The sequence below is a fragment of the Pteropus medius genome, unplaced genomic scaffold, assembly GCF_902729225.1.
Source record: "Pteropus medius unplaced genomic scaffold, Ma_sr-lr_union100, whole genome shotgun sequence".
NCBI lineage: Eukaryota > Metazoa > Chordata > Mammalia > Chiroptera > Pteropodidae > Pteropus > Pteropus medius.
The window spans coordinates 1,708,671-1,725,790 of NW_024350927.1; the positions used below are offsets into that span (position 1 = coordinate 1,708,671).

At 46.0% G+C, this 17,120-nt stretch overlaps 1 protein-coding gene and 1 pseudogene across 1 annotated transcript in view; both read left to right on the forward strand.

Annotated features, from left to right (window-relative positions):
• The window catches only part of PADI2 (peptidyl arginine deiminase 2), a 43,030-nt gene extending 35,958 nt beyond the window's left edge, over positions 1 to 7,072 (forward strand). Inside the window, exons 15-17 of the mRNA XM_039842094.1 lie at positions 1,198 to 1,283; positions 3,429 to 3,557; positions 4,213 to 7,072. Of these exons, the coding sequence (XP_039698028.1) occupies positions 1,198 to 1,283; positions 3,429 to 3,557; positions 4,213 to 4,446 (449 nt within the window). The 3' untranslated portion in view covers positions 4,447 to 7,072. The remainder of the gene's footprint in view (positions 1 to 1,197; positions 1,284 to 3,428; positions 3,558 to 4,212) is intronic.
• A 6,344-nt stretch (positions 7,073 to 13,416) lies between these two features.
• LOC120585938 (uncharacterized) lies at positions 13,417 to 13,535 on the forward strand (annotated as a pseudogene).
• The last annotated feature ends 3,585 nt before the right edge of the window (positions 13,536 to 17,120 follow it).

The window sequence follows — 17,120 nt, forward strand, 5'->3', positions numbered from 1 at the left end:
ATAATTAGGACAGATATAGATGGGAATGAGCTTTGCTCTTAAATTAATCATGGAAAGAGGGAAAGCTGATCAGGTGGAGACAATGAGCCAGGTTAGAGAGGCTACGACAGTTTCTTCTGTTCTTCTTAAATTACTTTTTATCACTTTCAGGTTGGTTTCGCCAATCTATCTGCATCCAAAAGTCTGGTTGATACTTAACACAAATTACTGCCCTCCATATCCAAAGGCAGCGCTTCTGATAGTGACTGGTATCTAAGACAGAAAGGGCCAATTTAAGACCACTGTCCTGTTTTTAGTTTCTCACCAATGAGAAGTTTTATCTTGAATTGGCATGCATTAGTCTTGATTTTCTGGAGGCTTCTTTCTATATTAAACATACCTCCAAAGCTACCCATAGGATCTAGGAACCATTATCTTCGTACCAATAGGTCCAAGTGGTGGTGTGGAGACAGCTCAGGTATAGGGTTTGACAGCCCCAATCTCCTCCACTAACAAGCTACAAAACTGGCAAATACAATGGAGCAGCAGACTCGTCCCTGATCGGGCTGTGCCACTTGCTGTAAGACCTTGAACAAGTCATGTGACTTCTCCGTGCCTCAGTTTCCTCATCTTTAATGCTAGCAGCTATCTCATAGAAATGTGGGGAGGGTTACTGAGTTAATCCATGTAAAACATCTAGGAGAGTGCCTACCACATAGTAGGTGCTTGGTGAGCGTTAGGCGTCACTAATCAAGGCCTAAGCCATATGGGCCATCATGATGGAACAGGAGGCAGATGCCGGCAAACCAGGGCAGGGGCTAAGCATGAGGCAGGTCTGGAAAACAGGAAGTCGACACCTCTGGGCATCCTGCTTCTTTCGTACTCAGCCTGGTCAGCTGCTCATCCTTAGAAGCAGGGTCCAGGTGGAAGACTCAGGCAGCTAACTGTGCCACCCCATCATCTAGCCAGAGAGAGAGCAAGCTGCCTCGCTCTCAGGTGACATGGCCGACCCTGGAGAAAGGAGTATATGCTGCCCTCCGCATGCAGAGAGGGCCTCGTCTCCCTGGGGTTGCCCTCCTGTGCCCCAGCCTGCTCCCAACCCCATCTCCTTCATCCTAGCAGTTAGCCAAGAAGCTGGCTCACCTTAGCAGAGGGGAGCACCCAGGCTGGGTACCTAAGGCTAAGGCTAGACTGCCCCCCATCCTCTGACCCCCACAGGCCTGGGCGGGATGAGCAGCAAGCGAATCACCATCAACAAGATTCTGTCCAATGAGAGCCTCGTGCAGGAGAACCAGTACTTCCAGGTGAGGGCGGGACAGAGGGGCCCAGGGGGCTGGGACAGAGGGTTCCTGGGAAGAACGTCGCTGTGCCCAATGTCACTTCTTACAACCTTGGGACTTCCATAGTGAATGGCCTATGACAGAGGGAAGGGCTTTAATGAGCACCGAGTTCCACCTACCTAAGTTACTCCTGTGCTAAAGCTAAGGGCTAAACAGGTGATAAGTGATAAAAGCGGGACACGCAGGTCGGCAGAGCTAGAAGCAGACGGGGGACCTGTGAAGGAAAGTGTATCAGGCAATGCTACAGAGCCAGGGGCTGTGTAAAGGTAGAGCCCATAAATATGATGAAAACTACAGCCTAGCTCTCCAGAAAAATGCATGTGTGATACATGTCCTAAATTTTTATTTGCTTTAGGAGATCAGAAGTCCCTGAAATTTTCTCTCTATAAATGGATTTCACCTTCTGAGGCCCTAAATCACAAAGGTTGTATCCAGAAGTAAGGTCAACAGTGTCGTATTTACTTGAGTTAAATCTCTCTTTATTTGCATGGGCATATTTAAGGTACCGTGAATACGCGAAGACCCAGGGAAAGGTCATGAGAATGAAGAATCTACCTCCCTAAGTGGAGAGCAGGGAAAAACTAAAGAAAGACTGGTCTCTTCGGTCTGGTCATTAGTAGAGCTTATTAAGGGAAGCTTACATAGGAGGCATGACTGCAAGATGAAATGGAGCCCCATGCCTCTCGGCAGGCACCAAAGGATCATATAGGGTAAAGGGGGCAATAGTCATGGGTACTAGTACATGAATGCTATGAGATACAGGAAATTACTTCACATACTTGACCAGGTGAGGACAACAACCTGTTCCAGGAACCAGCACATAATGGAAGGCAAGGGAAGGGTGCTGATTTATGTCAGAATGAACGTTGATTATGATCAGACAGCCTCTAAGCGGGTTTTGCAGGAAGCGATCTCTGTTCTGGCCCAGGTCCAGCTCATGGGTCCAGCAGCAGTCATGTCACGGAATGGTCTCTCCACCACAAGTACCAAGTTTTAAAAAAAGAAAAAAAAAACTGGAAAACTCAAACTGATTTAAACAAAGGCATGATTGGCTCATATGAGTGGGAAGTCCAGTGGTGCTGTGGATTTCAGGCACAGGTTGATCAGGGCTCCAGATCCATTTCTCTGCATTTCTTGGGCTCTGTAGAGACAGACCCTCAGAGGTAGGAGCACAGCTGCTATAGTTCAAGGTCTCACATCCACCCAGCATACCATCCACAAAGAGAGAGGTCTTATATGCCCCCAACAGTTAAACGAAAGCCTTGCATTTCACTCTGATGGTGCTAAGCTGAACCAGTTACCATACAGTGATTGCCTTAAACCTGGTTTACTGCCCATCTCTGAACCAATCCCTGGGGCAAGGAGAGAGGAGCAAGAGTCTACTAATTAGCTCTCATCAGATGGTAGGGTGTGGTGAATCCAACCCCATAAAGTGCTGCTGCGTTACAGGGGAGGGGTGGAGTGGATGCTGGAGAAGCGACTGCAGCGTGTCCCAAAGTTCACAAAATGTTTCACTGGCTACTTGAAAGTTGATTTTATTATAACTATCTGCTCCATGGTCATTTTTTGGCATCCGGTAGCTCTGAGGTTAAATTATGGCCCCCCCCACTTTTAGTAGCAGGACCTTGGGCAACTGACTAAGGACACCATGTCTTCAGTTTCCTCATCTCTAATAAGGGATAATAATAGTGTCTATCATGGAGTTGAGGCTTAAATAAGTAAGACCTGTAAAGCACTTAGGACATTTGTACCCTTTGGGCACTTGTACATGTCAGCTTTTATTATTATTAATCAAAATCATGGTCACCCGTTATTCTCACCTCATGGAGTGTGGCCTGAAGGTTCAATGAGATACTGTGTAGCAAGCACCTAGCACGGGGTCTGGCTCGTAGTATTATTTCTGTGATCTTCTCTCTTCTCTTTATTACTGCCATCACTGAGCCCTGGGGACAGGGGCCCTGGAGAAGTGGCAGGTGTGCCAGATGAGCACCGGAAGTCTCCCTGGAGCACTGGGGCCCTGGCTCTGAGGCCTCAGAGGTGAGTGGGGTTGGCAAAGGGGACAGAAGTGTCCCCTTACTTTCCTGTCCTCTTTTCTTGCCCCTCTCCCAGCGCTGCCTGGACTGGAACCGTGACATCCTCAAGAAGGAGCTGGGGCTGACAGAGCAGGACATCATCGATCTGCCCGCTCTGTTCAAGATGGATGAGTACCGCCAAGCCAGAGCCTACTTCCCAAACATGGTGAGGTGCCGTGGACCCCCAAACTTCATCCAAGCCAATCAGGGGGCAGCCAGATCCAGAAGGACCCTCGGGCTGAGGCTGTCTTACCAGGAGGCCTAGGTCCCAGTCCTGGCTGAGCTGCTATGCGGCCTCACCCTCCCACCCCAGGCACTCACCCTCTCTGGGCCTCGATTCCTCTGAGGGGGATGTGCTTATGCTAGCAGACTCACTGGGGTCCTAGAGAACGCTTTACCCTAACAGAGAGGAAAAGACTGTGTAAGTTAACAAGGCCTTGTGGACGGGAGGGATTCTTATCATAGAAGAGAGTCTTCTATGGGATAGGAAGAGGTTAGAGTGTATACACAAATGGATGCATATACATACACATACAGCATGTACACAAATGCACATGCATGCACATGCACATGCTCATGTGCACATGCACGTGCATACACAAACATTCAGAGGCAGGTTGCCTGTTTTTCTACTTCAGCTCTGTGGGTATGACTTGCTTAGGCCCCTCTGTGCCTCAGTTTCCTCAGTAAAGTGGGGATAAATCACAACACCTACTCCATAAGGTTGTAGGTCCAATTGAAAGGTCCAATGAGTTTAGAACAGGACCAGGCGCTTAGTAGGTGCTCACTAAACAGACGCTGTTGCCCTGCCCCCATCACAGGTGAACATGATTGTGCTGGACAAGGACCTGGGCATCCCCAAGCCCTTCGGGCCCCAGGTGGAGGAGGTGTGCTGCCTGGAGACGCATGTGCGCTCCCTGCTGGAGCCCCTGGGCCTCTGCTGCACCTTCGTCGATGACATCTCTGCCTACCACAAGTTTCTGGGGGAGGTGCACTGTGGCACCAACGTCCGCAGGAAGCCCTTCACCTTCAAGTGGTGGCACATGGTGCCCTGACCAGCAGAGGTTGTTGCATGTGGTCTCAGCCTGTCAACAATCAATGTTGTGGCTGGACTAATGTTGTGGTGTTCTTATGATCGCAAGACACCCTTCAGCAATTGCCATCAGGAAACTTTGAAACAAAACACAAAGGTTTTATTACTTACAGGACCTGGAAATTACACAGCATACCTGAGGCCACACAGCGAGGTCACAAGTAGAGAGAGTGAGTGCACACGTGCACGGGCCTGGGGTTCTGCTTTTATTGGGGTCGAGGGTGGGGGCTTAGTGTTTCTCAGGCTCACTCTTTATTGGCAGATTTAAAATATAAGAGCTGGAATTCGAAGCGTGGGAAGAGAAAAAATGAATTGCCCAGATGGTCAGTTATGGAACCAACCAAGATTTCTAAAATCAAGGAGCTTGGTGAGGAGGGTAGGGAATGGGGGAGGATTGCTGTGCAGCCTGGCTCTTCATCTAGTCATGTGGCTGGCAGTGAGTATATTGGAGATAGTGTCTTGGGAGTGGATGCCATCTTTGAAGTGGACGCCTCAGCAATCACAGCTTCAGTCGGGCACCTGCACTGCAAAACAAGGAAGCCAGCTCCCAGGGCTGCACTAATACAGAGGAACTCCTCTCCTGCCCTCCTTTCTCCAGACTCCTTGCACCCCAAAGCTTTCCCCTGCCTGATGTAGACTGGAAGACCTCCCACTGGGAGACCATTCCCCAAAGAAGCTTAGTGTCTAGTCCAAAATTGAATGAAGTCAGAAGGGAAAGAGGTTCTAGGCTCATCAGTTCTCCTGGTAGCCATACCCTGAAGGTCATGGTAGATCACGTGCAAAGGGACCCTGGGATCCCAAACATATCTTGAACTGCCATCATCATTTCAAATTCACCTCCTTTGGGGGATCGAGGTAGCCACCCCAATTATTCATTCCTTACCGGCCTCTCTCAAATCCCCTTGGCTTTCTCTCTGCAGAGTAGACACTATTGGCTAGCCTTCCCACTCCCTGAGGGTCCAATAATGTAGCTTAAAACCGTCCGTGGAAACGGATTTTATCAGAGCAGCCTTCTCAGTGTGTAAAGATGCCCCGGGGTCAGCCATACCCATCTTCTCTTCCCTGGTCCTCAATTCTAGGGCCAGTCCCTGACCTCCCTCTTCTCACGGTGTCTCAACATCCTATTCCTGATGCCAGCTCTCCAGGCAGCTAGGCCTTCTCCAGTATATAATTAAAGACCTATCCCTCCTCCCCCGAAATCAGATCCAACCCATAAGGATGCTGGCCTGGCCTCCAGCCAGAACAGTCAGTTCTGGGCCAACTACTGGTCTTAGAGATGAATTGATTGTCCCATTGAAGTTCACTAGAGCATGCTGAAGACCCTCTCATTTGGATGTAACCAGATTAATTCCCTGGCTTCAACCGAAAAGACTCAGCTTCAACTAAAAGAAGTTCCACTAGGGCCAGCTGATGTCAAAAAAGTAGGTGAATTATAGTTCCACATTGAGAGTTAAAAAGAACCGGTTTATAACCAATGAAAAGGTTATAAATTTATATTCTTGGGCAAATGCAATTTTCTTCTTGGATTATTTCATTTAGTCATTCAACAAACATTTGTTGTGTGCCTAAGTGCCAGGCGCAGTGCTAGGATCTGAGGATACAGTGGTTAGTAGCAAGCTGGACCTGGTCTCTGCCTCATGGAGCTGGTCAATTTCCAACATGCAACACCCACATTTAAATGGCCAGTATTAGCGCTGCAGTAGTGTGCTCTTTATAAATGCCGAGCTGCTATATTCAGAAAATGCACAGGGCACAGAGCTTCCTGAAGGTCACTGTCTCGGTGAAATGGGAAGTGGGAGGCTGTTCATTAAACAGGCCTCCTTCCAGTCTAGCTGGGCCAGGACCGCCCAACAAGTCAGACCCCAGAGCCTTTAGAAGCTGTCATGCCCCCTGTGGGAACAGTGGCCCGTGCTTTTGGAGACAAAGCCCCAGACCTTCTCTCTAACCCTAGAGCTGGAGACACCAAGTGCCTATTCGAGGGTGTTTATCTAGAGACTTAGAGTTTGTCATGTGTGTGTGTTTGGTTAATGTGGGTTTTCGGGCTTTCTTTCATTTTTTTCTAGTCTATTTTAAGGGGAAGTAAGCACCTCCCATGTGGAGACAGTGTGTGTTTATAGATTTTTCTAAGGCTGTCTCCATCGATAAGTCAGTAGTCTCATAATTCTAGAGCCCCCAGGACTGAGACACCCATTCCCATCTTGCTTGCCCACCCAGTGTGACTACTCTAGATGTGGACACCCCTTCTCCCCCTGCCCCTGGACTTATTGTTCTTCCCTACCCCCCACTTCCTATAAATGTAGGCCTAGAATACACTTCTGTATTGCAAAACTCAGAAAAGTTCCTGTTTCAATCTTTATTTTGAAATATTTCATGTAAGAGAGCAGGGATGTCATGAAGATAGCACAGTTTCAACTTTCTGGACAAGATACCGTGATAAAGATCGAAAGATGTGTGAAGAAGATTAAATAACAGTAAAATAAACGGTCAGAAAGGAAGTCATATCTGTTGGTGTGATGTTCATTGCTGCTTCATGGACACAGCCTGGAGTGATGAAGATCACACGCTGGCCCTCTGTTGGTCCTACAGCCCCTGCTCTTCTGGGCACAGGGTCAGAGCTCTCAGCAAGGGTGTCTCAAGGGTTTGGAATCCCACACACACTCAGTAGATGTGTATTACATGGCCACCACCTAAAGTGAAGACTAATACCCACCATGAAGTCTGACTATGTTTTTCTGGTGGGCTTCCCCAGAAGCAGACCCTGAGTGGAGCATTTAGGAACAAGTGATTTATTAAAGAAGTGCCTCTAGGAGGAACCAGGAAGGGAGTGGAGGGAGCAGGATAGCAAAGGGAAGAAGCCAGACGAAAGTGTGATTTCAGGTCCAGCCTTGGACTCATCACTGGAGCATATGTGGTAGATCAGAGTTGTCGCGTCTGGAGGTAGAGTTTTGTACACTTGCACTAGTCAGTCACTGACTATGGAGACTTTGGCTCTCTGAATGGGCATGGGGACACCAGTAATCCATAGATGGGTAATCATCTAAAGAGGATCACAGCAATGTAGTTATTAGCAATAAAGTCACAGGAGCTGGGGATGGGCATCAACAGTGTCCACTGTTCTGAGTAATATGTCCTTATAATATGGAATTGTTATACATAGGTATTTGTGATTTGACTCGTGGTATAAAAATCCATACAAATTAACCATGGTCTAACATGGTCTTTATGAACCAACTCCTAAGGCCCTAAAGTAGAGCTACCTAATTGGTTGCTCAGCCTAAAAGCCACATCCAATCTCTTTGGGATATACCTGGGGATATACCCTTCAGCCCCATCTTGGGCTTCTGGACTGATGTTTTGGTGCAGCCATTTTAAGGGGTCACTGCAAAATGATAATTACTAGTTCTCTTACTCTGAGACTTAACTCATAAGTCCAGCCCTCTAAAGTCATTTCCCCCTCTTTTATACCCAACTAATGTGGCCCAAGCCACAGCTAGGCCAATCTTCAATGGGGTTTCTTGACCCACCTATTTCTGAGACTCCCCCAAAGGGATGCTAGTGTGTTAAATCTATTCTGATGGTATTTTCACATCTTGGCCACTCACCCACCTCAAGATGGCTGAAGGTCATCCTGAGACTTCTAAAACAGTACTTTCCAATAGAAATATAATGCAAGCCACATATGTAATTTTAAACTTCCTAGTAGCTACATTTTAAAAAGTAAAAAAAAAAAAAGGTGAAGCTAATTTTAATATGTTTTCTTTAACCCCATATATCCAGATTATGGTCATTTCAACATGTGATAAAACTTTTTAAATATTAATGAAATATTTCACATTCTCTTTGATAGCAAATCTTTAAAAGCTGATGTATATGTTATACTTCTATCAGATCTCTATTCAGACTAGCCACATTGTAACTGCTCAATAGCCACAGTGGCTACCATATTGAAAGGCATAGTTCTAGAATCTTCTCTGCCAGGCTGAGCCCCAGTGGTAGAAATAAGCACATTTCTTAAATCCTCGGAGTCCAGCAAGTCTGGCTGCAATGGTTAACAAAAGTTTATTATTATAATACCAAAAAGAGAAGCATAAAATAAACACTGGCTCTCCCCGGCCCCGGTGTGCAGTGCCTTGCCCTGCCCCCTCCAGGAGATCCTCTTGCCGGAACCATGACTGCTCCCACGTTACCAGGTCTGGCCTCTCTGTCAGCGAGGTGAGTGCCTTGGGCCAGGTCAAGAGGGGAACCCTACAAGTCCCTTGGAAAACATAACTCCCTGACCTCTAGCTTCCTTCCTCTCATGCTTCCCTGGGACACAACCTGTTTCTGCATTTTAATGTAAGATGCTATCTTGGGATCCCAGGTGAGGGGAATTGAGGTCCTCATTATCCCAGCCCCTTCATTCCATATCTGAGCCATACCATGGAATAGCCAAAAGCCCATGGAAGTGGTGTCCTCTCCTCCAAACAAAAGAGCAACCAGAGATGAATTCTGCCTCCCCAGCGAGACTTATCCAGGATCCTCACCTAAGTGGCATTAGACCCAGGGGACTGATGGCAATGTTATTGGTAACTAAACATATAGCGAGTGACAGCATGTAGAATCTTTTCTCCAGCTGGACAACCAGAAAAAGGACAAGCCCAGGCAGAAAGCTCAGTTCTGCGGCTTTGTCTCAAGCCTGGCTGATATGAGAAGTCTGCTTTTTCATTTGTGCTTCATCTCCCGGCCAGGGCTCCTTTTCATCCCTGATCTCTGAGAAAGCAAAGGGCTAGTGTTCTCTAGCTAGCCTCAAAGCAAACTGCCAGGTTCGAGTCAAGCCCGCTTTGCCTCAGCTCCCCACATCCCAGAAGCTAAGGCTCACTTTATCATGGTATACCCCAAGATGACCCTCTAAGAACAGTCTCTGATCGGCATTTCGGAGTCCTATTCACACACGACTGTGCTACTGAAAAGATACGTTCGACCTGTTAAAGGCAGGTTTTGTTTTCCTCCTGATGGCAATCCCTGGCACCTAGTGGGTCAGTGCTCAGCAAATACGTATTAGATGAAAGAATGAAACATCTGTTCGGCCAGACAATGGAAGCAGAAATATCAGCCCAACCAGATACGAGGTAATAATAGCCACCATTTCTTAAACCCTGACCATATGCCAGGCACCTGCCAGGTTGAACTATATATAAAATGCCATTTTGAAGGTCAAAATGGTCAGAGTCGATTTCATATAGTTCAGCTTAATATTTTACATTAATCATCTCATTTAATTCTCACAACAAAGATGTGGGGTTATTACCTCCACTTTATAGATGAGGAAACTGAAGCTCAGAAAGGCTTTGACTTGCTCAAAGTTATACAGCAGAATGTATGGGATTCATACCCAGGTGGTTGGACGCCAGAACCCAACCACTAAACCCCTGCGCTTGACAACCTACCTCATTTCAGAGATAACTTCCTAACCCAAGTTCAATCAGTCATCATTCTTTTATTCATAAATGTTGCCTTTACATCAGTCATTTTTAAGTATACTAAATGTCCTATTAGAACCTTACAATAAGAAAACCCCACTACCTGCAAGCAAGGTGTCTGGAGATTATAAGATTCCTATAAACTCCTCAAAGGCAACAGAGCTCAGAGAGAAATGATCTCTACCTAGCATAGCACATGCTCTCTAGGCTTGAACTCAGACTAAGATGGCATCTATTCCATGAAACTTAAATTGTATTCATTTATCCGCCCATTCATTCTTTTTCTCTGTTTTTGCTATAAGCATCTATTGGATGAAATACTCAAGAGATTATATCATTTTTCATTTAAACTACAGTGAAAGGAGGCATGACAAATAATCCCACCAAGATAGCAGATGAAAACCAGAACCACTCTGGGCAAACCAGGATGTCTGTTCTCCCTGGAAAACCCTATGCATAAGACATAATCTCAGCCCTTAAGGGACTGACAGCTGAATCAGGGAGAGAGACGGGAGAGCTAAGAGGCAGACTGATGGAGTAGGCACTTGATAAATATTGAATAAGGTAGAAATGAATAAGGTAGAAAAAGCTGTAGTTTCTCACACACACACACACACACACACACACACACACACACATTTATTTCCGGCTGGAAGAGTGACCAGGGGTAGCCTTAATGTTTATTTGGGCTAGGATGAATGACTGTTGAATGAATTCAGGAACAACTGACTGCGGAGAGAAGGGAGGAAAGTCTGCCGAGCTGAGTAGAGATACAAAGGGCTGACAGTTTGAAAAATGGTGATCATAGACTGAAGTCATGCTGGAAATGCGAGGGTTTGAGCAATGGGGATGCCCTGAAGGTTTGGAGCAGCTGCAGTCACATGACTAATTCTGTATTTTAGAAAGAGGACAGTAACATATATTTCTATATTGCTATTAAGCTAATAGGAAAAAACATTTTTAAGAAACTACCTGAAAAATGTTCAAACCATAGTACATTCCTACATTTAAATATTTTGCGGCACATAAAATGAAATAGATCTATGTATGCTGACGTGGAAAGAGCTCCAAGACAGCACTTGATGTTATCATTTCAAAAAAAAGAAAAAGAAAAAGAACATCAAGCAAAGCCATGGATTTCTGTAGAAACATACATATCTATATACATGCAAAGAAAAAGATATGCAAGAAGCAATCCCATGAAACTGACAACAGTGATCACTTCTGGGAAAGAAAGTATGGCAGAGGGGATTTAAATTTCATCTATGTTGCTTGAAATTTTTACATAAAGAGAATTTAATTACGTATGTATTTTTAAATAATTGTTTAAAGCTACCTGAAACCCTTTGCATCTTATTTATGCTGAAGTTTTCCTATCCTGATTAGCATAATTTCTTTTCTCTAATAAGTCATATTTCTCCTGTACCTCTTTTCTTTCCCCAGCTGGGCTTCCCACCACCGGTTTAAGGCTGACAGCGCCTCACAGAAACTAACTCATTTACTCCCCCCTGTGAGATGTCTATGATTCTTTCTCCCTGGTTTACACAACAGGAAACTAATGAACAGAGAGGTTAAGCAATTTGCTCAAAGTCACACAGTAAATGGCTGATATAACAGAATTTGAACCCCCAAAGGCCTGCACACCTGACCACTCCACCTCCCTGCCTCTCCAGAAGATTGACTTGCTTTTAATATTCTGCATCCCTCTGACTCGTTTTGTTGCCAGTGAGTCGATATGTAGTCACTAAAAATGAATATTTACCACCATTCCTTTTCTGCATTTCATTACATGACTCTGTCTCTGATAGAAAGGGGGTGCTCCAAATTCAGATTCAGCTGGAAAAGGATTTTTATCACATACTCTGTTTACAAAGCACATACCCACACATCCAGTGAACCAAATTAACTGCTAATTTGAGAATATGCTGGTGATGTGGCAGGCAAATGGGAGTGACACAGAGGTTAGTAGGGTGGTTGAAATGTAATTGTGGGGTGGGGAGGGGCGTGCTATAGGGCCCAGCAACGTGACAGTCCCCAGAAGGCCTTGGGCCACTTGCTAAGTCCCAGCAGCTGAGCTGACTTCATCTGTGTGACACTCAGTCCCATCTGGAGTGGGAGTGGCTCATGACTTTTGTTCCGGGAGTTCCATAGAGGCTGCTTGTGAAATTGGAGAAGCCTATAGCATATGATTGTCCCCATCCCACTCAGAGGGAATATTTTGAGAAGTCTAATTATATGTTAGGGTTTAGAGGGAAGAGGGCTTAGATAAGCCCTTTCTAAGGGCAGGTTGGAAAGGGCTGTTAGGGAGCCCTGGCAGTTCCATGGGGTGAGAGCACCCTCTGCAGGCGGACCAGAGCGGCTGCAACCACGGCATTCCCATTGACCTGGGCCTGCCCACAGCATGGTGAGCTCCCTAATGAAGATCCTGACCTCCTAACTGTATGACCTAGGGTGAGTTGTTGATCCTCCTAAGGCTCAGTTGCCTCAGTTGTAAATGAAGGACAAATATCCCTGCTTCGTGGGAGTTGCTGTAATGATTAGAGAGAGAAAATGTACCCAAAGTGCCCCGCAGAGGGCCTGATATGCGCTAAGTCCTCCAACAGTGGCAGTTATGATCAGCAGTAGCAGCACAGCCCCATCATCACTGTCACTGGCATCTTGAACAATAATAAAGATGACCACTGAGTGTCCAGCAGAGGGAGAAGGGTTTCTCTGAGAGCAAGCACAGACAAGGTTGGGGCAGGGACCAAAGGAGATCTGCGCCAGGTGGCAGATAGCATGTTGATGGGGCAACTATGTCAATTCTAGGAAGCTGTTTTCATCTCCTCTTCTCCCTAGAGCCCCACAGTGCTGAATTCCTCTGCTCCCTGGAAGAAAAACACCCCAGCCAGAGAGCCAGGATGTACTTGGAGGAGACAAAATGTTTGCAAATCTCAGTGGTGGCGGGCGTGCTTGCATTGATTCACAGAAGGGAATTTTCTACAGCTGATGGGAAGGAAGGCAGCTTTGTCTCCAGTCATGACTCAGTTCCCAACCTCACTGAGAGTCTCCTGCTTTTCCCCTCCCTGTAACTGGACCAGGTGGAGGTGTGGGCTGTGATCACCACCATCCCCTTCCTCCTCCATTCCTGCCCAAGCAGGCTTACTCCTTCCTTTAGCCTGGTCCCTGAAAAGCACCCGACCCCTTGATGTATTCTAAAAATTCTTTAATGCTAATAACTCTAAGGAAACAAGCGGGGGTTAGCAAGATTAAGATAAGATGGAGACGTTACAAAAAATAATCAAGAAAACATAGCCTCAGGTCTTCACCAGGACAAAGAGAAACCAAAGTGATTGCTCCCAGTTCCACTGAACGACTCAGTCTTCTCGTCTTTCTTGGAGAATACTGTCTTTACTTAAAACTTTTCTATTTTATTCATCATGGATTTTTTTCATTTTTATTTTTTCACTACTGCATTAAAATATTATTTAATTATCTATGGCCATGCCACCCTGAACAAGCCCGATCCCATCTGATCTTGGAAGCTAAGCAGGGTCGGGCATGGTTAGTACTTGGATGGGAGACCACCTAGGAAGATCAGGTGCTGTAGGTGTAAAATAAATAAATAAATAGATAGATAGATAGATAGATAGATAGATAGATAAATAAATAAATAGGTTGTAAGCTGACATGATCCTTGTGATCTGTGAGGTCAACCAAGGGTTGCCTTGCCAAATAAATAAATAAATAAAATATTATTTAATGAATGAGTTTTTTTGATCCTCTTAAATTCTGTTCTCTCTCCTTGCTCTGGTCCTGGCCCAGATAGTAAAGCTGCCTGAACTCCACTGGGCTCCCTCCTCCCCTACTACTCACCCCCACCCCCAGTCTCTCCTTTAACCTTCTACAATGAACAGAGATAGCTCATCCTCTGTTTGTATTTATTCCTTCATTCAACTAACCAACATTGACTGCATATTCACTATCTGCTAGATCCCAAGCTATCTTTGGAAACAAAGGTGAATTCGTTCATCCATTGAATATTTATTGGTCACCAGCTGTGTGCCAGTCACTGTGTCAGGCTCTGGAGACACGACAGTGAACAAGACAGACATAATTCTTGACCTCTGCCGTGGGAGGTTCAGACAAAAAGTATATTCATAAAGAATTAAAAACAAACTTGCAGATAGCAATAAGTTCTATGAAGAAAATAAAGTGAATGGGCCATGCCCTCAAAATGCCCACGGTCTGGGGAGACAGACGTATAAATGGGCAATTGTTAAACCAGGTGTTATGTTCACTGATGGCAGATACAAAGGATGTTTTAATGGGGGTGGTGAAGGGGTGATTTCCTACATAAAGAGAAAGTTGGAACTGAATCCTAAATGATGAGGAATTGGCCATGTGGAAAAAGAGGAAAGAGTACTCCAGATCCAAGACCTGGAGGTGAGGAACAAGGAAGGGGACAGAGCAGTTTTTATCACAGGGGAGATGAGAGTGGAAGGGCCAGTGGGTGGGCCAGTCCTGGAAGCCTGAGAGGCTATGCTGCAAGTTGGTGGTTGACTGGATGTGACAGGGGAAAAGTCAAGGACCACACTAGATTTCTGGCTTAAAGATTGGGTAGATGGGAGTGCCAATAAGAGGAGAGCTGTGGACTCCTCGGGCGACATGTACAATTAGGGGCAGGTTGAGTTTTATAGAGGCCACTGAGATGGAGATGCTTGGGAGACAGCTGGACAAAGCGAGAGTATCAGCCAGAGACATGGAACAGAGCAACAGCCCATTGGTCATAAAGCGAATGAAATCCTGCATTTTGGATGAAAAGGCCCCTGAGTTCCACCAGAGGGATTATCTGGGGTGAGGTGGGTTTTTGTCAGAGGCAAATAAATCTCCCAAGCAATAAAATCATCTGATATTGCCCCCTAAATCCAATCCTCCTTAGCCCTCTGGCTGCAGAGTATCCAGCCAGCTTGCCTTAAATGATAGGACACTAGAAACATTGATTATGCAAATGACAGTTGATATAATTATTTTTAGTTTTAATTTTTCATTCTAGACTTGATTCCCAGCCTTTAGGGAAGAAAGAGCTTCTGAAACAAGATTTCCACCCAAGATTGCTCATCTTTCTCATTATACAAAGACTAAGAAAGTCTGTAGAATGGGGACTGTTATTCCAACTCAAAATGGTGGTCACAGGGACTAAAGGAGACTGTTTATATGAACACGTTTGTAAGTGATGAGGTTCAGCATAAACTTAAAGTATGTAGCAGACTAGTGAAGAGCATACTTCACTAGCTAGACAAATGGAAACAAACCAAAAAACCTTGGGTCTTATCATGAGGACACCTTGGGAAGATATGTCAGTGGCAGGCCATGAAAACCTCTAAGTCCTTTGGTAGCTGTGCCTTTCTGGAATCCCAAAGTTCAGGGCGGAGGTAGAGCTGCCCAGGAATTTATTCCTCCATAACTCTGAGCTCCCCAAATCCCCATGAAGCCCAGGAATGATGCGACTGCAGGGCACATGGGCCCATTGGCACCAAGAGCCCCTCCATAAATCAAGGTCTCAATTCTGCTGGCCTCAGACGACTTTTTCCAAGGTGACCTAGGCAAAGTAAAAGGATAGTCACTTATCTAGGAGTGGCATCTGCCTTTGAGAATGTTAAGAGGACCAAGTCTGTAGAAACATGTCCCTTGGAGAGAAAGGACATTCTTTCTTCATCTCAGAAGACAATTCGGCCAGGAGGAATTAGAGGGAGAGTAAATGTGTTCTCATGATTTCAGGCAATTTGAGTGGCCCAAGAGGCCCCTTGAGGCAGACTCAAAGAAGCCCTACTCCAGAGCTGGGTCAGCCTCAATGAAAAGTCAGGATGACCTCAGCCCTGTTACCAGTCACCTCCAATGCAGCCCCCTAAGACAGCCATGTGAATCACAGAATCTTAAATCAGGTGACCCATCACCCTGATGATAGAAGCAAGGAAACTATAGGCTAGAGATGGGGAGGGACTTGTCCAAGGTCACCAGCCTTGAGGGGAAGATTCAAGGTTAAACCCTGGGGGACCAGGCTATTTCTCATGGCCTCACTACACACCTCCTTCATGTGGCCACATGTAGCCAATTTTCAGCCCAACACTCCAGAAACTTAGCCCTACCCAATCAATTTGTCTGGCCATCTTAATTTCTTCGGTAGCTTCTAAATGAGCTATGAGTGTGGAAAGCAAAGAATATAAAAAGGTGCCCTTTATATGTCAAAAACAAGTGGGCACAGAAGGAATAACCATTCCTGATAAATACAGGTACCGGCGAAGTTAACTACCTATATAAATACTTGGGGTGACTTAAGAGCCCAAGTGACTTGGAGGACTGAAGCCACACCCCACCCAAGGTAATCTAGCCCCCAGAGTGAGGCAGGCTCCAAGATGAACCATGGGAGAGTCTGAAAAAAGCAGCTGAGATGACTAAAATGGAGACCAAAAAAAGGCACAACTCTCCCACGAGGCTGTTGTGGGAATTAGGTAAGATGATGGATCATAATGTTTGGCATTCGGTAGGCATTCAAGAAATGGTTTCTAACTCTAAATGGCTAACTAAGCCACCAAAGTCTGGGTTCCTTTCTCACCTCTACTTTACAGAACGGAGCTTAGTGTATCGTAATTGCACGGTTACTTGCCTATTAGAGAGTAAATTCAATGAGGACGATAACTGCGCGTGGCACTGCAGCGTCCCAGCGCCTGGCACACAGCAATGCTCCATACATATTTTTGAATGAATGAATAAATGTATGAATGACTGAATACCACCTTCGCCCGTCAACTTTAAAATCCCCTCGGTTCATTCACCAACCCTCCCCATTTACCCGGGGATGAGGGGTTTCTCTGGCCACGGGACTCGGGACTCCCAGTGCTGAAACCTGGATAGTCTCGGGCAAACCGCACTGTCCGATAAATGTCTAATTAAAGCCACTAAGCGACAAAGACGAGTGATACAGCTGACAAATTTTCAGGATTGAAAGGGGTTAAAATCGGGACTGAATTCGGATCGGATGACTCCGCCCCCTCACGATCTTAGTCCCACCCCTTCTACCGCCCTCCCTCTCTGACTCCGCCCCCTTCTGGGAAAGTCACCTTAGAAACGCGGGAGGCCAACTGGGCATGCGCCGAGCCCTCCGCAACAGCGCCCGCTCGCGTTGGCGTTCTCTGCC